The 24,860-nt window shown below is 42.9% G+C and overlaps 1 protein-coding gene across 3 annotated transcripts in view; it reads right to left on the reverse strand.

The window, feature by feature from the left end:
* SFXN5 (sideroflexin 5) overlaps positions 1-24,860 on the reverse strand; it is a 203,896-nt gene that overhangs the window by 170,957 nt on the left and 8,079 nt on the right. For 2 of the 3 annotated variants that reach the window (XM_074285546.1, XM_074285547.1), the window contains exon 2: positions 10,450-10,518. In XM_074285546.1, the coding sequence (XP_074141647.1) occupies positions 10,450-10,518 (69 nt within the window). Of the gene's footprint in view, positions 1-10,449; positions 10,519-20,129; positions 20,718-24,860 lie in introns of those variants that run through there. The other variant, XM_074285548.1, reaches the window with a different exon arrangement.

Raw genomic sequence — 24,860 nt, forward strand, 5'->3', positions numbered from 1 at the left:
GAATGGAGGGCTGTGATTAACACTGAGGGACAAGGTTTCTCCACAAAGAAATCACACAGCCGTTACAGCCACAAAGTATTCAGGACTCAGATAGCCAGGAAGAACTTGTCAAGACTGGCATCCCGCTAACTCCACAGGCACAGAACATCGAAGGCTATGGGATCCAACACACAGTTAAATAAGATTCCCCTTGGCAGCATTCCCACGGTCATTCAACCTCCACTTGAAGACTTCATGAAGAACCAGAGATCTTTGAAGGAAGACCATTCCATTTTTGTAAAGCTCTAATTAAATTGAACCAAAAACCTGCCTCTCTGCAACTTTTATCCATTGTTCTTTATAAAATATAGCCCTCTGGAGCCAAGTGGAATAAGTCTTTAAGACAGCTATCATGTTCCTCTCCCTCCCAAATCTTCTTTTCTTCCAGTTCCTTCAAGAAACCTCATACTTCATGGACTCCGATCTTCTCACCATCTTGATTGGCCTTTTCCGGACATATCAATGTCCTTGCCTAAAATACAGCAACCGGAACTGGTCCCAGGAGTCCAGTGAGGTCTGAGCAGGGATACAGATCATTGCTTCCCCAATCCTGGGCACTAGGGCCTCTTCTAATGTAGCCCATGATTACATTAGTTTTTTTTGGCAGTCATATTATACCACTGACTCATAGTGAGCTTACAATCCATTAAATACCCGGGATCTTTTCCAGACAAAGTGTCAACTAACCCAGAACCCATCCCATTTCATATTTGTGAAGAGATACCCAAGTAAAAGACTTTTAACATTTGTTCCTATTAAATTTCATTTTACTGAAATCAGCCCAATGTTCTACAACAGGGGTTCTCAAACTATGGCCCGCGGGCCAGATGCGGCACACTGAGGATGTTTATGCAGCCCGCCGGATTATGGCAAATGGGCTGAGGGTCGGAGTCAGAGTGTGAGCTTTTGTTTTTACTATAGTCTGGTCCTCCAACAGTCTGAGGGACAGTGAACTGGCCCCCTATTTTAAAAGTTTGAGGACCACTGCTCTACAATGTTAAGATATTTTTGGGATCCTGACTCTGTTCAACTATGAAGATAGCGAGCCCACCCAGCTTCATATCATCTGCAAAAGTGTCAAATAAAATCTTAATATTTTTTCCAAGTCACTGATAAAAATGTTGACTAGCATAGAGCTAAGGAGATGCTCTACTAGGAACCTCCAATGGGCTAAAATCACTACTCTTTAAGACACCAGTCTTACCCAAGTGTACCAACACCTTTCATTTTGTCCACAAGCATTACACGATAGATGTAACAGTGATTTGTTGAAATTGATTCAAATGATATCTACAGATACTGGTCTATCAATTATTTTGCTGTAAGGGCCCTTTAAATGGGCGGGCACAGCGCAATAGGAGATTTGAGTGGCCTAGAAGTAATCTCTGTGGATATAGGACTTCCCTGTGGGTGGGATCCTGGTCATATTGAGATAGCTTCTAATGGGTGACGCCTCTCTCGCTGGTTGGCTGTGTGTGTGACCTCACAGGCCCTTTATAAGCCCACTGCAGGTAGCAGTCGTCTCTTTAACCTTGCTCCCTAGCCTGGGGTAGCTGAGCCAAGCTGATGGAGCCAAGAGAGGTAAGGAGTTTGGTAGTGAACACGTGGGTCTTCTGACCAGGTGTTCACTCGGGAACCAACAAGTCAGGGCATCAGTTAGGGCATTATGTGAGTAGGTATAATAAAGGCTGTTAAGATTACACGTGCCTGTTCTTGAGTGCGCTACCGGTTATTAAGCTATAGATTCAAGAGATTGTGACCAGAGACCTTAGAAGGCCTCAGAGGAGGCGAGCCGGGTAGAGATGACACTGCAAAGGTCAGTGGTCAAAGGTACTCTGGTGGGCCTAGGACAGACTGGTAATAGTAACTGCCAGGAGGGCATGTGACATTCTGCAATGGCTCACTCTTGAGGAAGCCATGTATTTTCCTACCTGTTTCTTTAAATTTTTATATTTTGCTCCTCACCATTCCCAGACTGCCCTCTATCTTACCCCCACCCCCAGCCTAGTTTTCTCCTTTTCTTTTAATCTGGGCTATAATGGTTTTGTTTGTGCAATTTATTAACTTGATATAATTAAATCATCCAATTTGCTTCCCATAATGCTATTTTTTGCTTTATATTCTGACAGGTATGATATTCTATGCTCTCCTAATATGCTTCTATAGTTTTTATATATAAATCATATCCTCTTTTTGACTTTGTCTCAATATACAGAAATGTTGGTCTATTCCCAATTTCTGCCAAACTATTTTCCAGTTTTACCAGCAATTTTTGTTAAATAGTGATTTCTTGTTTAAGAATCTTAGATATTTGGGTTTGTTGAATACTAGATTGCTACGATCATTTACTATTATGCTTTGTGTACCTAATCTGTTCCAGTGATCCAACGTTCTACTTCTTAGCCAATACCAGATAATTTTGAAGATTACTGCTTTATAATATAGCTTGGGAACTGGTGTAGCTAAGCCACCTTACTTCACATTTTTTCTCATTAGTTCCCCTAATATTCTCAATCTTTTGTTCCTCCAAATAAATTTTGTTAGTTTTTCTAGCTCTATGAAATAAATTTTTGGCAACTCGATTATTACGACACTGAACAAGTAAATTAATTTAGGTAGAACTGTCCATTTGTATTATATTGGCTTGGTCTATCCATGAGTAATTACTAGTTTCCCATTTATTTAGATCTGACATTATTTGTTTGAAAAGTGTTTTATAATTGTGTTCATATAGTTCCCAGGAACTATATGTTTGTTTTGACAGGTAGAATCCCAAGTATTTTATATTGTCCACAGTTATTTTTAAATGAAATTTCTCATTCTATCTCTTCCTGCTGGACTTTGTTGAGAAATGTTAAGCTTTATATGGATTTATTTTATATCTTGCAACTTTGCTGAAGTTATTACTTATTTCAATTAGTTTTTTAGTTGATTCTCTAGGATTCTTTAAGTATACCTGTAAAGAGCTGAAACTCTTGAGTTGATGCACTGGGGTGGGACAACTGAGCACTTAAGGCTAATTACCCATTGGCCAATACTCCTTTATTCCAGGAAGCCCAAGAATCTCATTTTAAATATCATCAGGCTGCTCAAGCTTTACAAGCTTTACGTTTACAATTTGGAATAACAAGAGAGGAAGCTAGGAGCATAGTAAAAGCAGGTACAGCTTGCTTTCCTTTCTATGCTCCTACACTCCCTCAAGGGAAGAACCCTCGTGGTTTAAGACCTAATGAAATTTGGCAAATGGATGTGACCCATTATAAATCTTTTGGTCGTCTGTCTTTTATCCATGTTGTGGTAGACATCTTTTCAGGATTCACCTTTGCAGTACCAGCAGCAAAAGAGACAGCCCGAGTGGTCACTGAATTCCTTATACAAACATTTGCAATTATGGGTTTGCCACAAGCAATAAAAACAGATAATGGACCTGCATATACTTCTAAACATTTTGCACACTTTTGTGCACAGTATAAGATTTTACACAACATTGGCATACCCTTTAATCCTCAAGGACAGGCAATAGTAGAGAGCAGAAACAGAGACATTAAAACACTCCTCCAAAAACAAAAGAAAGGGGGAAACACAGGTAATCCTAGAAAACTTCTAAATCTGGCTCTTTATACTATTAACTTCTTGATTTTTGACAAAGATGCACTGGCTCAGGCAGACAGGTTTATAACCCACTGTAAGGGCAGTGTCCAGTGTGAGCAGCTCCACTGTCTTTAGATAATTCACCAGGTTATGTGGAGAGACCCAGAAAGTGGTGAATGGAAGGGACCAGTTAGATTAACTGCTTGGGAAAGAGGGTTTGCTTGTAAACCACAAATGGAGAAGGAATCAGATGGGTGCCAATGAGCCATATTTGCCTTGTCCATTGGAGAGAGACAGAGCAGACCTTTGAAATGAAGGAGAAGATCCAAGAAATATCAGGTGGTTCTGTCACTGACTGTGACCACCACTGAAAGAGCTTGGCAATTATGGCATTTGGCTCATAGACATCAAAAATTGTAGGACTTGAAAATCCTCAGGAATCATTGGATTCTTTGAGACATGATAAGATTGTTGTAGGACTTGAAAACCCTGGAAACACTGGATTTTCTGAGAAATGATAAGACTGTTGCAGGACTTCAAAATCTCCTGGAATCATTGGATTTCCTAACACATAAAAAGACTGTTACATGAATTCAAAAACTTCCAGGAATCATTGGATTTCCTGATATGTGAAGCAATGGACAATGGATTGGTTTTGGACTATCTCTTGGCTGCTGAAGGAGGCATGTGTGTGATTGTTATTTACATACCCTCCTTTTAGGACTTCTGGAAATCTTTTACAAAACCATGTTGACTCATATTGTTTGTTATATTACTACTTATATGTACAATTCATGTTTGTTACACCACATTGAGCCTGCACTGGCTGTGGGGAGATCATCACTAATAGCCTGTGCGTTATTGCTATGTGCTAGTGTAATACCTCCCATGTTGATGGGTTTATGCATACCTGTTTCTAATTAAGACCCTTCAGCCCAGAAACCCGCTAGAAATCCCCACTTCCCTATGGTGCTTTTCATCTCCCTTCCTGAGAAGTCAGGGAGGGCGTGACCATCTATGTTCTAAAATAAAAGAAAGCAGGAGATGTAAAGGGCTGAAACTCTGAGTTGATGCACGGAAGTCAGACAACTGAACATTTAAGGCTAATTACCCATTGGGCAATACTCTATTAGCTTATGCTTGGAAAATGGCCCTTCCCACTATTCTAATCATTTGATGTATACAGAGAATTGTAGGACATGATTTAGATATAAAAGCAATACAAGCATATTAGGAGAGCATGGAATATCATACCTGAATATAAAGCAAAAAATAGCATTATCAGAAGCAAATTGGATAATTTGATTATATCAAGTTAATAAATTGCACAAACAAAAATTGTAGGAGGGACTAGGGGGTGGAGTAAGATGAGCCAGAGTCACTTTGGCAGTAGAGGAAGAGAAGAGAGGTCGTGGACATCCTGCGTCCGTCCAATTCACTTCTACTCCTAAAGACCAAGAATAAAGACCAAGGACTTTTGCTTACCCTGACTCCAGTTGATTCTAAGGAATCCAGAGCGCTAACTCAATCACATATACCACCATATATCATCTGCAGGAGGTGGTACTTTTGTTTCCTCATTGCCTATTCCAATTCAATTTCTTTTTTTTCTCTTATTGCTATAGCTAGTATTTCTAATATAATATTAAGTAATAGAAATGATAATTGGTAATCTTGTTTCACCTCTGATTTTACTTTTGAAAGGCTTTTAACTTATCCCTATTACAAATAATTCTTGTTCATGGTTTTAGATAGCTACTCTTTATCATTTTAAGGAAAGCTCCGTTTATTCTTATGTTCTGTTTTTGATAGGAGTGAATATTATATTTTGACAAAAGCTTTTTCTGCACCTATTGAGGTAACCACATGATCTTTGTTGGTTTTGTTATTTACATAGACAATTATTCTGATAGTTTTCCTAATATAGAATTAATTCTGCATTCTTAGTATAAATCCTACTTGGTCATGGTATATGACCTTTGTGACACATGATTTAATTTCCTTACAAAATTTTTTCATCAATATTCATTAGAGAAAGTGTTCTGTAGTTTTCTTTCTGTTTTTGTTCTTCCTGGTTTACACATCAGTACCATATTTATGTCATAAAAGAAATTTGGTAGGACTCCTTTCTTGCCTATTTTTCCAAATAATTGATACAGTAATGATATTAATTATTCTTTAAAGGTTTTATAGAATTCATTTGTTAATCCAGGAAATTTGTATTTTTGCAAATATTCATTCACTTCACTTAGGTTGTCAGATTTTTTTTAGCATGTAATTGGGCCAAATATCTCCTAATAATGGCTTTGATTTTCTCTTCACTGGTGATTCACTCACTTTTTTTCATTTTTAGACTGGTAATTTGGTTTTGCTCTTTCTTGTTTTTAAAACAAATTTACCAATAGTTTATCTATGTCTTCCCACAAAACCAGTCTCTAGTTTTATTTATAAGTTCAATGGTTTTCTTTTAATTTTGTTCATCTCTCCTTCGATTTTCTGAATTTCCAATTGAGGAAATTGAGGGAACTGAGGGGATTGAGACAGCAAATGATTAATTGTAGGTAAAGAGTGAACCACACCTGAGTCTTATCTCGTGACTCAATTCTGGAGCTAGCTCAGTTCCTTTTTTATTTAATTACCGGTCTAGTCCAATTTCTATCTTGTGAGAAAACTTTATTCAAGTATGGGAACTAGAAGAAACTCCCTATTGTTTGAAGCTAGCCTTGCATATCTGATCAATTATTTCCATGTTCCACTGATTGTTTACTGACACATCGGGGGAGGGGGACACTTCTTTTTCTGATTTCAGAGCATTGTACCAGTTCACCCTCTCCTCCTTCCAATCTGTAAGTTACTAATATTTCACCTAATTAGAAATCAGATTGCCTAATGGTATATTGTTTCTTTTTAATTAACTCACTTTATTTAATTATTTTTAGTGTATAAAAGTCCGTCTTCCCTTGTAATCAGGGTCTAGGCCTAAGCTAAGAAAGTCTGGTAGCAGTTTGTTGCAAAATTGACAGGCATTGATTAACAAATAGATATGCTCAGATCAAAAGTTTTTTTCTTAGTCATTCAACTTTCATCCACTACACAATTTGGTATTTAATTGGAGATTTTTAACTTGCTCTTTTTCTAGATTTTTTTACTTGCATGTCCAATTCATTAATCTGCTCTTTCTCTATTTTATCAATGTAATTGTTCAGAGATATAAATTCCCCCACCCCCACCCCCCACCCCGTGTACTGCTTTGGCTGCATCACAGACATTTTGGCATGCCTTCACAGTGCTACCATTTTTTAAAATGAAAGTACTGCTTGTTTCCTTGATTGATTTTTTTACCCACTCATTCTTTAGGATTAGAATATAGTTTCCTGTAACGTGCTCTCCTGGCAGTTACAATTACTAGTCTGTCCTAGACCCACCAGAGTACCTTTGACCACTGTCCTTTGCAGTGTGAACTCTACCCGGCTCGCCTCCTCTGAGGCCTTCTAAGGTCTCTGGTCACAATCTCTTGAATCTATAGCTTAATAACCGGTAGCGCACTCAAGAACAGGCACGTGTAATCTTAACAGCCTTTATTATACCTACTCACATAATGCCCTGACTGATGCCCTGACTTGTTGGTTCCCGAGTGAACACCTGGTCAGAAGACCCACGTGTTCACTACCAAAACCCTTACCTCTTTTGGCTATCCATCTTGGCTTGGCCACCCAGGCTGGGAAGCCAGGGTGAAGAACACCAGGTTAAAGAGCCCGCCTGCTGCCTGCAGTGGGCTTACATAGCCTGTGAGGTCACACACACAGCCAATAGCGAGAGAGTCACCCATTACGAAGCTATCTCATCGTGGCCAAGATCCCGCCCAAGGGCAGTCCTAATATCCACAGAAATTACTTCCAGGTCTCAATGATGTGCTGTGGTGCAGCCCATTTAAAGGCTCCTTACAGTTTCCAATTAATTTTTAATCTGTTTCCAGCCCTTTATTGAATGTAATTTTCATTGCATTATGATCTGAAAAGGATGCATTTAATATTTTTGCTTTTCTGCATTTGGTTGTGAGGTTTTTCTATGCCCTAATACATAGTTAATTCTTATGTGGATGCCATGTACTACTGAGAAAAAGGTATATCCCTTTCTATTCTCATTTAATTTTCTCCAGAGTTCTATCATATCCAACTTATCTAAACTTCTATTTATTCTTTAACTTATTTCTTTTTATTTTATTAGATTCTTCTAGTTCTGAGAAGGAAAAGTTGAGGTTCCTCCACTAGTATAGTTTATTTCTTCTGGTAACTCATTTAATTTTTCCTTTAAAAATTTGGAGGCTATATCATTTAGTGCTTATATTTAGTGTTGACATTACTTCACTATCTATGTTACCTTTTAGGAAAACATAGTTTTCCTGCTCATCTCTTTTAGATTTCTTTTTGCTCTTTCTTAGTCTGAGATCATAATTGCTTACCCCTGCTTTTTTTTTTTTTTATCTTCAGCTGAAGCATAATAGATTCCACTCCAGTCCCTTACCTTTATCTGTGTATGTCTCTGTGCTTCAAGTATATTTCTTGTAAAGAAAATATTGTCTGATTTCGATTTTTAATCTAATCTGCTATTCACTTCTTTTTTTACAAGTGAGTTCATCCCATTTACACTCACAGTTATGATTACTATGTATTTCCTTCCATCCTATTTTCTCCTGTTTATCCTTCTCTCTCTCTCTCTCTCTCTCTCTCTCTCTCTCTCTCTCTCTCTCTCTCTCTCTCTCTCTCTCTCTCTCTCTCTCTTTTTACCCTATCACTCCTCAAAAATCTATTTTGCTTCTGACCTCCTTGCCTCTTCTGATCTGCTCTCACTACTATCACCTTCTCCTTTCTCTTCTCCCCTTTCTCTACTATTTCCCTGTAAGGCAAGACAGATTTCTATACACAACTGAATGTGTACATTATTCCCTCTTGAAGCCAATTCTCATGACAGTAAGATTAAAGTATTATCTGCTACCCTCTTGTTTCTCTCCACTGTAAAAGCTCTGCTTTTTACACTTCTCTTATTGTGTGTGCATTCCTTTCTCACTCCTTAATTTTTAGAATCAACTCACACCTATGCTCTCTATGTCTTTTATACTTCTACATTCTACTTCTAAGTGTCCTAAAATGATAAAGTTTTTAGGACAAATATCTTCCCATGTAGGAATGTAAATAGTTAACCTTATTGAATCCCTTATGATTTCTCTTCCCTTTTTTCCTTTTCATGCTTCTCTTGAGTCATGTATTCGAAAGTGCAATTTTCTACTCAGCTCTGGTCTTTTCATCAGGAATGCTTGCAAGTCCTCTCTTTTATTTAATATCCTCTCTCTTTTTTTGCTCTAAAAGATTATATTCAGTTTTACTGGGCAAGTTATTCTTTCTTAGCCTCTTTGCCCTCTAGAATATCACATTTCAAGTCTTCCACTCCTCTAATGCAGAAACTGTTAAATCTTGAGTAATTCTATATTTAAATTGGTTCTTTTTGGTTGCTTGCAATATTTTCTTCTTGAAAATATGTTTAAAAGTATTGTGTATATATAAATTATATCAGATTGCTTGCTGTCTTGGGGAGGGGTGAGGTAGGGGAAAGAAGTAAAAAAAAAAAACTGGAACACAAAATCTTGGAACAAAAAATCTTGAAAACTATTGTTATATGTATTTTAAAATATACATACAGAAAAAAGTATGTTTTTTCTCCTTGACCTGGGAAATTTGAAATTTGGCTATAATATTCCTACGAGTTTTCATTTTGGTATCTCAAAAGTGATCAGTGGATTCTTTTAATTTCTATTTTACCCTTTGGTTCTAGGATATTGAGGTAGTTTTCCTTGATAATTTCTTGAAAGATGATTTCGAGACTTTTTTATCACAGCTTTCAGATAGTTCAATAATTCTTAAATTATCCCTCTTAGATCTATTTTCCAGGTCACTTATATTTCCGCTGAGATTTTTCACATTGTCTTCTATTTGTTTTTTCATTGTTTTGACTTTGTTTTATTGTTTCTTGATGTTTAATGGAACTATTAGCTTTCACATATCCACCTCTACTTTTTATGGAATTGTTTTCTTCAATGAGCTGTTATACATCCTTTTCTATCTGGCCAATTCTACTTTTTAAGGAGTTCTTTTCTTCATTGCAGATTCAGAGACCCCTGCATCCCACTGGAAAACTCTGTTTTAATAAATCTCCTCTGGACATATAAGTCTTGTTGTGTGCAGAATACAAGACCTAGAAAGGCATTTGCAGTCAAATGAAGGAATTGAAATGGGCAAAAGAACTTGATCAAGCCTCTTCAAATTCTTCCAGAGACCCCTCATTCCAATTCTGCCATGAATGGCCCTAATTAAATCTCCAATGATATAGATTATAACCTACCAATGCTTTATAAACTTGTCTGGCCCTTGCCCAGGTTCTTCCGGGCAACTTTACCATTAAAGATGCATCCAATATACTGAAAGCCATCCTCTAAATCTCAACATTAAAAAAGTATTAATGCAGTCATTGAGTTGTTCATCCATTGATCCCTCTTCCTGCAGCTGCATGACCTTTCCCCAATTCTATGGTTCCTAAATGATACCTTTGGCTCCACTTCTCAAATACACTGGAGAAAAAAAAAGCAAAATCTTTATATTCAAACCAGCTGAGCAGAAGAAAAAGCAGAACTTAGGTTCAATTGTCTCTGAGGATGGAAAGGCAAGGTCCTGCCCAGAGACAGAGAAATGATATCTGCTAGCCCTTGGCGCTGGAACAAGAAGGGTCACTTGGGGGACTTCTCTAGGAAAAACGCCAACTACCTACCTCAGTGACAAAGAGGGTACGGGGATCAATGATGTCCAGGAAATGCCGGAATCGGCCATAGAAGGAAGTCTGCAGGAAGGGAAGAAGAAAAGGAAAATGATTAAAATGTCTACTTCGTGGATAATTAAAAAAAAAAAAAAAAAATCCAACCAAAATCCCAACCACATTCAGTATCAGACAATGATCTCAAGGACATCTATCTCATCAAAACCGTGCCTTCTCATTTACCATATGGCTCATTGAGTTTGAGTCATTTTTGTAGTTGTGTACAAGTGACTTTGTACTTGAGTATACTAACTACCCCAATTTGCTTGAGCTCCTCAACTGTCTAGGTAACTTAGAAGAACTATATGAGAACTGGATGTAACTAAAATACGGAATGGCTTAACATACCAATAATCCTTTGCAATGATTGAGAACAAATCCAATTGAACATGTAGAAAATCAGCAACTCTGAAGCCAATTAAGCTCAGAGCTTAATAATTAATAATATTGTTATTAATAAATAACATTTAATAGCATATAAATATCATATTACTTAATATTTATTACTAAATAGATATACTAAATAAATTATGATTTCTAATAAATGTATTTATTTACATACTATATAATATTATATATGATAAATATAAAAATACTAAATGAATTTATTACTTAATAAATAAAAAATAGAACTTAATAATTTGAGCAGACTGTGAGCCATTTGATGGTTTGTGGACCTTGCAGAGACATCCTTCTCTTCAGAGACTCCCCTAAGTGCTGTTTATGGGGCTCTAGGAAGCAGCTTGTTTTATGGGTTTTGGAGGCAATCCCTTGTCTTACTGCATAAGCCTTAAACTGTGTGAATTCCTTAATACCAAGAATATCTTCTGATTTGTGCATCAAAAGACCCCGGTTCTGACCTCCGGAATGCCTGTTTCCTGGATCTCCCCCTCTCCTTGGGAATGGGCTCCCTGCCTCTTTCTTTTCCAAGACCTGCCCAATCCCTGCCTTTCCCCAATTCCCTACCCACCCTGGTCTGAAAAGCGTATCTATCGGTGCCTGTCTCGAGATACAGATGATAGAGGTCTCCTCCATATCCGTTACTTGAGCTATTCACCATTAAGCTGCCCCACATTCACATGTTACCTCCCTGCTTGATAAAAACATTTTGGACTTTCATGGACATTCTCCTCTAGTTTTCTTCCCTTTAAGGAAAAGGGCGGGTTCCATCTCAAGAAGTGGCCTTTGTGTTCTTGGAGTATCCTCCCCCCCACCCCGGGGAAAGGAAGATCCAGATTCCTGGGAGAGAGTGCCCTGCCTGCCCTGTTATACCTGCTAAGGCTACATATCTTTGTATGCGCCTCAGCGCCCTCCGAGCCTCCAGAGCTTCTTCTCAGGATGGCCGAGGTTCTGGAGGGCAGGAGAGCCTTGGAGAACACCGCCAATGACTCTCGCTGTTCTCCCTCCCACTCTGACCAGCCGGGGCGCCTGCCCTTGGGTGTTAGATGTGCACCGACTACAATGGGCACCAAACCAAGGCAAGCATTAAGCTTTTTCCTTCCTGGAAATGCCCAGGAGAGACTTAGCATAGCACCTGGTACATGGGAAGGGCTTAATGCTGACTGCAGAGGTCAGGCTGGGGTCAGGGTCAGCAGGGGTCAGGCTGGGGGTCAGGGTCAGCAGGGGTCAGGCTGGGGTCAGGGTCAGCAGGGGTCAGGCTGGGGTCAGGGTCAGCAGGGGTCAGGCTGGGATTCAGGCTCCCACCCTGTTTAGCTGAAAGCCCCTTGCCCGACTTTCTGGCTTGTCCGAATCTCAGCTTCCTCATCTACACAAAATGACTCCAAACCAGCAAGTCTTGGGTTCAGGTGGCGCCTCCTCCCTCTACAGGCCGTGTGCCCTTGGGCGTGTCCTTCCTGCGGATCTCCCGGTACCTTGGACCCAAGGAGCGGCACCCGCGGCCCTGAAATCCCAGGTGCGTGCGGTCCCTGGCCTCACACCCCACAGGGCCGCGGGCAGAACAAGCCTTTGTACACCTGGACGCCGCACAGGAGCAGGTCAGTTACGACTGCCCTGTTTCTTATTCCTGCTGGGCCCTACGCCCAAAGCAACGGCTCCGGGCACTAGGGACCCTGCTAAGCGTGGTGCTGAAGGATCTGTCGGCTGACTTCACACCCCAAGATGAAGAAGCCCGTGGACACCGGCCCATTTTACTGATGAGTAGACTAAGAGACCCTCAGGGTCATCTGGGTGGCGGTGGCAGTGGAGGGTTCTGAAGCCACGCCCTCCCAGGCCAGAGCCCCGCCTCCCTCAGTGCCCCGCCCTCACAGTCGGGCTGCAGGATGACAGGGAGGGCGCTCAGAGCCAGCCTTAGTCAGGGAGATGGAGCTCCAGAGGCGGGGGCTGTAGCGGCTGCCGGTCCGGATTATTGCTGCAATCAGGGACTCCCAGAAAGGAGACCCCCTCCGTGCACTGCCTCGTTCAGGGGCTGCCCAGCCGCCACTTCTTGGGCTTTTCCCCCTCGTGACCCTTTTCCGCCTGAGAGATTTTTACATGACTCCAGGTGCACAGGCGTATAAACAGTGTACTGCCGATAAATCATAATTCCACAACCGCCACCTTCAGTCCCGAGACCTCTGTGGGCACCAACCACAGCTTAAGAAGCTCGAGCACCCGGAGGCGGCGGCCCAGGATGTGCCAGCCTCGAACCCTGGTTCCTGGGTAGCCTACCCTGGCAGCCCGTGGCGGGTGCTTACAGGTGGATGGACTTAGAGTGTCGACACTGAATGAGCATTTAACGGATTAGGAAAAGAAGTCCAGTTCTCCTGCACAACAAACCAAGCTGTGGGGATGCAGGGGAAATGGCACAGGGCAGTGCCAGGTCCTTGGAAGGCCTCGAATCCAGGGCCCGTGGCAAACAGGAGCCTCCTCAGTAACCAACAGCCAGCCGCCCCCCTCCTGGGCCTTCTGGCCAGGGCTCTTTGATCTTTCCATTTGATCGGCACTGATTGAAGGGCCATCCTCCCTAACGCAAAGGCCGTCCCAGAGCTGAGAATCGAGGAGCGGAGTTCAAGTTCTGACAAATCCTCATTGTATGACACTGTAGAACTAGAAATGACAATATGCCTCAAGCCCTCCTCCTCCTCTCCCCCCAATGTGTGGTGATACTTAATGGGACTGATTGGATGGAGTGTTTCTCAGTACTGAGTCCTGAGATCTCAGTACTGAGATCCCTGTTTCCAGAACTGGGGCCTGGGGGAGGACATTTACCCTCTGGAGGAGTGAACTTTGAACCTGAGTTACAGGAAGTTGCAGGAAGTGACATGACTTGTGGGAAGCAGCCAGCATTGGTTACTTTTTTTTTTTTTTTTTTTTTTAGTCTATCCAATGAGAAGGCTCGAGTCTTTTTCTTTAAAACCCTGGACAAGCCTGCATGGGATGGCTCTCAGGTGTGTCTGGGCCTCTCCCTGCAGGGATTAAATAAATGTTTTCTCTTTGTACCTGATGATGTCTCTGATTAGTTAGTTGGATTGGGAAGGGGGTCTCACACCTGACCCACCCACACAATACCAAAGTGGGCCCTGCCATTCCCCAATCCAATCCATGGGCCCCTGGGAAGAGAAGGATGGGCACCTGCAGAAAGCCCCCAGGAACATGGGCTTGTATTTCCAGCCCTTACTTCTACATAGGAGAAACTCCTAAATGATAGTCTCAAGGAAGAAAAAAAAATCAGAAGGAACAAAAGCAAGAGTCAGGCGGTGGGGTTAGCAAGCCTTCCGTGAAGGGTTCGGATGTGCCAGGCGCTGGGCGAAGGAAAGGGGGTAAAGGAAGGGGGTGGGAGAGAAAGGAACAACGGGGAAAAATAAAGCTTCCGGACTCCTCAGAAGACCTAGAAGGGCCTCCAGGGTGTGGCGGCCGCCCCTTCGGTGGGAGGCCAAGCTGAGCCTCCCAGAAGGGGAATATCCAAGGCAATGACTGCTCCTGAGGCTCTGCTGGGCCTCCCGGCTCTGGGGAACCCTTTCATACTTTTAGCCACCTCCTGATGGAGTCTCACAAAAGCAGATCTCTTTTGCCTTCTGCAAAGCCCACTGTCCCTGAGCCTCTTTTCTCCCTTCTCAGCGGCAAGCTAGACTGAGCCAAAATCACCTGCTCGCTGCTTCGCCCCGTGACCTTCCGCCTTGTTCCTGCTCGCCCCTGCAGAGGCTGCTCCCCTGGAATCCCTGGCTTCCTTCAAAGCTCAGCTGGTGCTCCCACCCACAGGAGGCTAAAGCCGCTCCCCAGAAATTAACCCTGCATGGGTTTGGAATAGATTTAGCTGTATCTGTGTTTAAGAGAGGGGAAACCAAGAGACAGAGACAGAAGGAAGGAGAGAGGGAGGAAGGGAGGGAGAGAAAGACAGAGAGAGAAATAGAAAGAGACAGAGAGACAGAGGAGACAGAGAAAGAAAGAAAGAGAAAGAGGAATAGAAAGACAGAGAGAGACAGAGAGATTGATTTAAGGTTTAGAGTGCTTTCTTTATACACAGAATCTCATTCAGTCCTTAGGGCACAGTGGGTAAAGCATCTGGCCTAGGGTCAGAAATCTAAGACTTGGCCTAAAATACTTTACTAGCTGGGTGACTCTGAGCAAGTCATTTAACTTCTGTTTGCCTCAGTTTCCTCATCTGTAAGTGGGGATAATAAGAGCACCTCTCTGCCAGGGTGGTGAAAAGCATTTGGCAAAGGGCCTGGTAGACAGTAAGCATTAACTAAATGTTGGTTATTATGAGGCAGATGAGCAGCCAGGAGGCCCAGAGGCACACAGGCCTGGAGTCTGGAAGACTCCTCTCTCTGAGTTTGGTCTGTGAGACGGGTTTGTTCTAAACTATTCTCTAGAAGAGGTGCCTGGGGCACTGCACAGGGCCCAGCAGAGGGAGGCCTTAAACCCCGGCTGATTCTCAGGCTAGCCCATCATTTTCTACGTCCCTCAGCCTCTAGCCTCAGAAGGCAGCCGATTCTGGTGGTTCTATTTCATTGAGAGAGGCGGAGCTAGAAGAGGCCCCAGGAAGCTCTGGGGGATGCTCTCACTCTCAGGGGGCAGGAGCCAGATGAGGATTCGGTAAATGAGGTCAGGCCGGTCAGAAGAGAGCCAGAAGAGAATAGTGTCTCACGAACCAAGGGAGGAAAGACTATCCCAGAGGGAGGGTGGAGGGTCAGCAGTTGAAAATGCTGCAGGAAGCTGGGAAAGGGCAATTAATTCATCGGTAACTTTGGAGATCAAGTTTTAGTACAATGGTGGGGTCACATCGCACAGGATTGAAAAAGAGAAGGGCCCTCAGAGACCTGCTAGTCCATGCCCTTTACCAGGTCAAGTTATCTGCCCAAGGTCATGCCAGCAGTAAGCACCAGTTGGCCAGAGATGAAGTTTGAGGGGGTGGGGATCTGCAGCCTGGGAGTTTAGGCAATTCTTTTTCATTGGACTGTGGAAGAGAGGAAAGATAGAGGACAGACTAGAAGGAAGCTACCTTCAATGGGTGGTGACTAGGGCCAGAGAAGGATTTGGTTTGGTTTTTTTACATGGGAGATCCGAGTATATTATAGGCTGCAGGGATTTGAGATAGAGAGGTAAATTAGGAAGGCAAGCGAGACTGGATGGAAAGCCAAAGCGGGCCCAAATGAGATCTCAAAGGAATAAATAGCTGAGAAGTTTAGATTTGATCAAACGGGTGCCATGTTGGAAGTTAATTATAAAGCTGCTTTTCCAGTGTAGAGAGTTCCCACAGGGTCTGGAAAATATAAGAAAACAAAACAAGCGTGCTCCAAGGATGGACAGCCCAATCACTAGCCCAGTTAGGAAGCTTCAGATCTCCAAGTTGGGGAAAGAGGATCCTGCAGACACATTCACTCAGAGTGGAATGGAAGCTCCTTGAGGGTGGACCTTCTCACTCTTCTATTGTATCGCTAGTGTCAGACACACAGTGGATGCTAAAAAGTGTTTATCAGATGAATCAAGCAGCCATTTATAAAGCGCCTACTGTGTTCTAGGCCCTTTGCTGGGCAGTGGGTACAAATACAAGAGTGACCCAGTCACTGCCCTCATAAAGCCTGCACTCTTATGAACAGATGGAAACATATAGAGACAAGTCAACACAAAATACAAAGTTAATACAAAATGATTTTGTGTGGGAGGAATGGAAAGGACCAAGACGGGCCCAGCTTTGGGCACCCTGAAGCCTCGGAGACTTCTAGCTAGAGAGAAGGCAAGGACGCATCCCAGGCAAAGGGGACGGCATGTTGTAGAACATGTGAGAGGGAGACGTGCTGCAGTCAGATTACAAAAGGTTTCAAAATCCAGAGAGCTGATCCTAGAGGTATCAAGGAGCCATGGAAGATTCTTGAGCAGAGGAAGGACCTGCTCAGACCTGGATTACAGAAACATCTATTAGCAGCTGTGCAGAGGCAGGATTGGCAAGGGGAGAGACTGGGAGCTGAGGGAATAAGAAAAAAAAAAAAAAAAAAGAGAGAGATGAATTTGAGAGTTGTGGAAGTAGAATTGATTAGATGGGGAGTGAGGGAGAAGATTTGGGAGGGATTTCCTGTTCTTCTCCTAGGAAGGAGCCAATCCCAGCCTGGCAGGGGGTGCCCAGCACTGGGCCCGAGTATGTCTAGGAGAAGACGCGGACATGCTGCTGCTGACTCATCGCCTGCACTCCCCAGGCCAGCTCCCTCTTGAGGGCTGGGCCCCCAATACTGCTTTCATGCCCCCTGATAATGCCGCTCACTGCTGGGCAGGAGCCACCGAGCAGCAAAAGGAGCCTCGTGCGAGTCCCATCAAGATGAGGACAAAGCATGGCAGCCCCCCAGCCCGGCTCGGCCCAGCCCACAACCCTGCAATTAGCCAAGTCAAGGACTGTGGGCGGCTCTGCCAGCAGCTGCAGACAATCACCCCATGGCAGCAAGGCTGGAGAAATACACATGTAGAGGCTTGCTCTGATGGCCATGCAAGTGTGCATGCTCATGCCCAGCCCATCTACAAATCCCCAATGCGCTCGCACCCAGAAACATACTAAATAACTGCCCAATTCCCCAATGGTTCCACAAGCTAACTTTGGAGGAAGAGACCATCAAAGCATAGTGACCAAAAGCCACCTGGGAAGACACTCAGAGAGAGGGAATCCAGGCTGGGCCTCTGGACTAAAGCAATCACTTCTTAGCTCAATCGATTAGGCTTTCCCAGAGCCTTCTGGGATGCAGGACACCCTAAAGAGGCAACTTCCCTCAAATGCCCTGGCAGTCAGGCAGTCTTATTACATTCCAACCTCAAGAACTTCACTCTGATCACAGAAAGGGGGATGGGAATCCATCCTGGAAGTCCAAGAAAACCAATGGTTCCATTACGGAAAGGATGGTGACAGCACGGGAAGACTTACGTAAACTGAGGCAAAGGGATGTTAGTAGAATCTGAAGAAGGACACACATCAAAACTGGCCCATGGAAATAGAATAAGCCACTTAAAACCCAATGCTGTAAAAACGCAGGATGACCAAGATCGGCCCAGAAGAAGGGAAAGAAGGTACTTGCCCAGCTTTTCAGAGGAGGGATCATCAGGGTGGAATATGTCAGACATCTGTCTCTGTATCTCTCTGGGTATGTTGTGTGTATCTCTCATAAGATGCCATAGAGAATAATGAATGTGGGGGCAGCTAGGTGATGCAGTGGATAGAGCACCAGCCTTGAAGGAGGACCCGTGTTTAAATCTGGCCTCAGACACTTAACACTTCATATCTGTGTGACCCTGGGCAAGTCACTTAACCCCAAGTGCCTCAGGAAAAAAAAATGAGAAAACCCTGAGATAAAGTTAAGACTTACATGAGCTGCTACACAGCAAAGTTAACAGAAGGAGAACAGTTTCCACAATCACGACTATAATGGAAAAGAAAAGAATCTTCTCCCACTTTATCTCCTCCTCATTTCTTGTTCTCTCTCAGGTAAGGAGGATTGGCCCTTTCCCAAAGGCTGGAATGGTTCTGATCACCCAAAGAGGTAATAAACCTACTTCCTGGTCTAGTATAAGGAAGTAGATAGTATCCCCTCAAAGACACACACTTCCAGCTATAAGACTGTTAATAGCTGCCATTTACCAGCACCTCAACGTTTGCAAAGTTTTTAGAAATATTATCTCCTCTGATTTTTACAATCCTGAGAGGAAGGTGCCATTTCTTCCAGTTACAAATGAGGCAACTGAGGCTGGTCAAGTGACTTCTCCACAGTCACACAGTTAAGTACTGAGGAAAGATTTGAATTCAGTTCTTCCTAATTCTAAGACTCTAAGGTTCACAAAGACCTCTTAATTGAACAGACTAATAGCCTTCTTGTGGTCTTCACCCTTCATGACCTCTCCCCAGCTACTGTCCCTGCTGCCCACCCTCGCCTCCTGTTCTCTCCAGGCTCTCCTTCTGCTAGCTCCTCCTCCACTTCATGCCCCCTGCCCATGGATGTCCCCGTTGTTGAGCTCCTGTGACCATCTCTTGTCTCACTAATTAAACCTCCTCACCTCCTGCTTGGACTGTAAGCCTGTGCTCCGCTGTCCAGTCCACCCTCCTCTTGGACACCAAAGTGATTTTCCTCATGCTTGGTCTGACCTAGAAACTCCCCCCTTCCTCCATTAAACTCCAGGAATATCTTATCCCTTTCAGGATCAAACATGAAATCATTTAGCACAGAAAACGTTTGGGGACTTCTCCTCCTTCTCTTTTCTAACTCATTTCCTTGAAATCAGCACTCCACCTCCAAAGATCTCCACACCTTTGTGTCTGCTGTTCCCCATAGCTGGGATGTTCTTCCCTTCCTCTGCCTCAGTTTCCCTGGTTTCCTTCGATCTCCTTTAGCAGCCCTCCCAGCTGCTCTGTTCTCGCCTTCTGAAACTACCTTCCTTGGCTCTATTCTGTATGAAGCTGGTTGTTTACATGATGTTTCACCCATTACATGAGCTTCTTGAGAGCTGGGGCTATTTTTGTTATTGTTGTTTGTCTTTCACTCTCATCAGGCAGGGGATGGCATGGCATGCAAATGAATTGGATTTAATGGAGGGAGAGCAGGGCAAGGTCACCTGACTCACTTTCCCTCCAGAGTCATCTGGGTCCAGTGGTCAGATACAGATCAAGAAGACAGGAGATATTCTTTGGCTCCCCAGCTCTTGGTGGAGTCCCAGGGGCACGACTGTTGTACTTCAGTCGTTTCCGACTCTTCCTGACCCTGTGGATCTCTGTCCCTGGGGTTTTCTTGGCAAGATACTGGAGTGATTTTCCATTTCCTTCTTCAATGACAGATTAAGTGACTTGCCTAAGTTAACACAGCTAGTTCCTGAGGCCGCATTTGCACTCGGTCTTCCTGACTTCAAGCCCAGTATTCTATCTACTGCACCATCTAGCTGCCTAGTACACAGGAGATGTTTAATAAATCCTTGATTGGTTGATTAAAGAGGAAAGGCAGCTGAGGAACAGATAATGAATGAGTCTGGACCTGACTTCAATCCTGAGGACATCAGAAGGTCCCAAATCATCACCTGAGGATCTGCACCCAGGGTTTCCCCGTGCTGGGATCAAAGACGGCCTAGGGCAGACTCCAGAACGGAGGCTTCCATTACAAAGAGAAGGAGAACCAGCAGCAAACTTCCCCCTTCCCCGCCCCGAGATAAGAGAGCTGCTAAGAAGGACTGGCCTCCAGATTCCAAAGCCTGTGGTAGCAAAGCCCCAAAAGGCAAGAAAGAACCATGAGGAGCAAAGTCCAACATAGCTCCTGAAGTGAGGATTCTGACCACTGGACAACCTTTGTCCCGTCTGTTATTTTTCCTCCTGTCTGTTTTCCTGTTGTGGATGGCACCAAAACACCCGAGGAAACCTCAAGAGCATTAGCTTCAGGGCCAGCAGGATAGGGGAGAAGCTAGGAGACAGCTTTCTCCTTCCTTGGAAGCCATTATAGCTTGAAAAGTTGGGGGCAGCTGGGCAAGAAGGCACAGGACATGGCTCTCCCTGAAGAGTCTGGAGATGAGAAAGGCTGGAGCCAGGAAACACAGGCCAGACCAGTCAGTGAATAAATATCAAGGACTGGGCACCGAGCCAAGGGCTAGCGATAGAAAAAGAGATAAAAGAGGGGGCCGGTCCTAAAGGAGTTTATAATCCCACACGACAGCTTTCCAGGAAGGTAAGAGTGGCTGATGGCCAGGCCTGCATGTGGGGTTCTGAGCCCAGTTTTATTTCAGGCAGACATTTGCTTCAGTTATCAGGAAGATCAGAGCGATGTGATGGGAAAAGAAAGGGGAGGCCTTGCACACAGGAAGGCCTAGACAGATTCACGCCCTGCCTCTGACCCACAGCAGCACACATGACCAGGTAACCTTTCAGAGGCGCTGAGACACTGCTATCCAGAAGAGTTGCTAATCAATATTGGTGAATGGAGTTTCCATACTGGGGAGCGACTGAGATCACAGATGAAGGAAAAACACAAACATTTTTCACATTAGAGGGATTCCCAAATAGAAATCACCAGAAAGGACATGGGGCTTCCCCTAGCACTAGTCCAGGACTGTGATCTTCACACAGGCAAAGGATTATTTTTAGAAGATTTTTTTTTTTTTTTAGAATTTTTAGATCTAATTTTACATTTTAAATCTAAATTTAGAATTTAGAATTAGTTTAGAAACGGAAGGAATGCCATTTAGGCCAATCCCCTCATTTTACAGATGAAGAACTGAAACCCAGCGAGTTGCCCAAGATCACACAGGTAATAAGGAACAGAGCTGGAATCTGAACCCATGCTATTGACTCCAAAATCTGGAGCCCAGCCTTTCTGTGTTCCCTGCCTAATCATCATGTTCTATACTCTTCAGAGCTCTTGGTCAAGTGATCTCCAACCTACCCTCTTTTCCCTCGAAATTCAGGTATCTTAACTTTTGTTTTGTTTTGGTTTTGACAGGCAATTGGGGTTAAGTGACTTGGCTAGGGTTTAAGTGTTAAGTGTCTGAAACAGGATCTGAATGAAAGTCCTCCTGACTCCAGAACCAGTGCTCTACCCCATCTAGCTGCTCCAGATGTTAATTTTTTTGTGTGTTCAGACCCTCTTTGGCCAGCATCTGACAAAACCTATATATAGTCTCTTGTAGAGGGTCACAGTCAGTGGGGGAACTCTGGGTAAGGTGTAAGACCCTTCAGCCCAGAGGGAACCTGCTACCAATGTCTGGTTTGGCTCCCCATTTCCCCTAAGGGCTCTCGGCCTTCCTGAGAAGTCAGGGGGCAGTGACAACCTGTGTGGAGATTGAGGCAGAGTGATAGCAGGTGGCAAAGAGTGATACCAAGTGGCAAACTTGCTATTGCAAGTTGTTTGTGGTCCCACTTGATCAGTGTTGTTTTTGTTACATTATAAAAAGGGGAAAGCCCTTGAAATAAATGGACTCCATTTTCCCACCATCCTCCAGAGGCAGGAGAAGTACCTCATCACTTCTCCACTAGAAAGGAATATCTTAACCCCCCTTCCCTGCCCCAGTGTGGGGGCTCTAGAAAGCAATGGTACGTTTTGTCACCCCCAATTTTGGGGCTCTGGAAAGCAGGACACAACAGTCTCTTTGTAAATAATTGAGAGAAATGCTAAAATTCTATTCGAGAGGAATGGAAATAAAGATCTAACTTTTCTCCCTGCAATCTACCCACAGATACCGGAGTGAGAATGGCAGCTCTAAATGTTGCTCTAAAGTGACCACAGTCCCTGAGAAGGGACCCTTTTTCAAAGATGCCAAATTCCAGGCTGTTCCCAGGCACTAGCAACTCAAAGGGCATTGTCTACATGCTTGCTGGAAACATTCAGTATCTCGGTGTTTTTGTGGAGGCTCTGGCATTTTTCAAAAGGACCGCTGTGTCATCTGCAAGTAGAGAAATTTAAAGTTTTCACTGCTTACTACCTTCATTTCTTTTGCTCCATAACCCTGTAGCATTTCTAAAATTATGGTTAAAAGGAAGAGTGAGAGTGAACAATCCTGCTTTGCCTCCATTCTTAGCTGGAAAATTACTACTCCTCTATACATAGATGGATAAAAGTAGATCTTGATTTAAAAGAATATGTTTCATGGATGCTAAAGAAAAATCCTTCAAGAATTGCACATGTTTAACTTATATTGGATTGCCTGCTGTCTTGGGGAGGAGAGAAGGAGGAGAAAGAGAGGGGGAAAAAATTGAAATGCAAGGTTTCGAAAAAAAATGAGTGTTGAAAACTATCTTTGCATGTATCTGGACAAATAAAATACGATTAAAATTATTCTAGAAAAAGAAAGAAAAATCATTTAAACCTATTTTTTTTAATCTATGAATACTGTCACTTTCAAGGGCTTTTCTGCAACTGTTGATATAATTATGACTTTTGTACGTATTTGGTCCTTTGTTTACTGACCTAATTATTACATTATATTACACAGAACTGCTGATTTAAAGCTGTGAAAGGATTTTTCCCCAATAGAAATTCCCCACACAGATGAAATCACAGGTCAAGATTCAAGGTAGGAGTGGAGGGTGGTTCAGAGGACAAAATATCTGGTCTGGAGTCAGAAAGATTCATCTTCCTGAATTCAAATCCAGCCTCAAACACTTACTAGCTGTGTGATCCTGGAGAAGTCACTTTACCCTGTTTGTCTCAGTTCCTTTACCTCTTAAATGAACTGGAGAGGGAAATGGCAAACCAGTCCAATGCCTCTGCAAATGAAGAGTCAGAAATGACTGAACAATGATATCTCATTGAGTCATTCATTTAAAAAACAAACAAATAAAAAAGAAATGATTGAAAAACACAAGATTGGGGTGAAAAAAAGATTTTTTTAAGCTGGTTGTTCTCTTAATATTGAGCCATCCTTGGCTTCCTGGCATAAAATTCTACTTGATCATGCTGAATGACACACATAGGTATGTGTATAAAACAATATTTTGAGAGGAAATTTGTGTGTGTGTGTAGTTATTTTACTGGATAATGTTTTAACATTTCATATTGATATTTCTCAATTACACTGGTCTAGAAAATCACAGGTCCAAATAAAATAATAGCTATAACAATAAGGTATATAATAAAAAATACATGTAATATGTAATGATGTACCCTATAATATAGTAAAAATTAACATATATAATATAGAATAAAAATATCTATGTCTGGTATAGAATCCAAATATGACAAGGGAGTCTCCATGGGGAATGAATAACTTTAATACCAACATCATGGAAGACCTGGCCCAGCATGAACTCGGAAGAGAGTAGGCTAGACTGCTTTGGGACAACTGGACAATGGTTTTCATGATTTCAAATTTCTCTCACCCCAGAATAAAACCCAGTGGTATCCTTTCATGATTGACTGTGGTTTCAGGGCCACAGTCTCTGATGATCCAAAGTCTCCATCCATTCAATGAATGGCAAGAGATCTAAAGGAAGATCCTGATCACTGTGGGTGCTCCACCATGAAAGATTCATGAAAGGTCAAGAACTAGGCTATCTCACAAGAGGGGAAAGCACAAAGAAACTTCCATCATCTATGGAATGATGGAAGGTGGTCTATAGATCAACCCAAAGCCAGGTACAAAGCAGGGGCTTCCATGATGAGTCAATCATAAATTGATGGATCACCCAGATAAATCACAGGCTGATTCAACACCACACGCATTTATTAAATACCTACTGGGTGCAAGGTACTTAAGTTCTGCAGAAATAAAGACAAAAACAAAATAATCCCTGTTATCTAGGAAATTATGTCACATGTACACAATACAAGAGGTATTGAGATAAGTAAAGAGAAAACCTGGCCAAAAACAAAATAATTTCAGTGAGGGGTAATGGGGAAAAGGTAGGAATGGGGAACACCAAGAACTGGAGAGAACCAGAGAAGATCTCAGGTTGGAGGTGACACGTTCTCAAGTTGGAAGTGACATGTTCTCAGGTCATGTGCAATGGGATACAAAAGGACTGGACTGTAATTCCCTTTCTCTGCCTTAGCCTTGCCAAATCTGAGCATCGGCACCATATGTCTTCCAGAAAAAGTTAGCTAGAGCACCATCTTTCTCTAATTTTGAAAACAGTTTATATGCTATAGGGATTGTTGACTGTGTTGATCTATTTCCAGGATCCATGTGGTAGTTCATAAATGGCCTGGCGAATTTCTCCCTTGGAAATAGATTTATTGAGGTTCCTATTTCTTGTTTTGTCGATTTGGGTATTTTTAAATTCTTGAGGACTACAACGGGCAGTCACGTAATGGGCATGAGCAGGCTGCAACCTGCTACAAATGGAATTGGGAAGAAGATACGGCATAAAAGATGTTATCAAAGAAAGAGTTGAGTGAGAATTGTATAGGACACATGGAAAGAGTAAGGAATGCCAATGGGAATGTCAACTGGGCAGTCCTCCGCTTCAGGGATTTCTCCAA

This window comes from Sminthopsis crassicaudata, chromosome 2, assembly GCF_048593235.1.
Source record: "Sminthopsis crassicaudata isolate SCR6 chromosome 2, ASM4859323v1, whole genome shotgun sequence".
Classification (NCBI taxonomy): domain Eukaryota; kingdom Metazoa; phylum Chordata; class Mammalia; order Dasyuromorphia; family Dasyuridae; genus Sminthopsis; species Sminthopsis crassicaudata.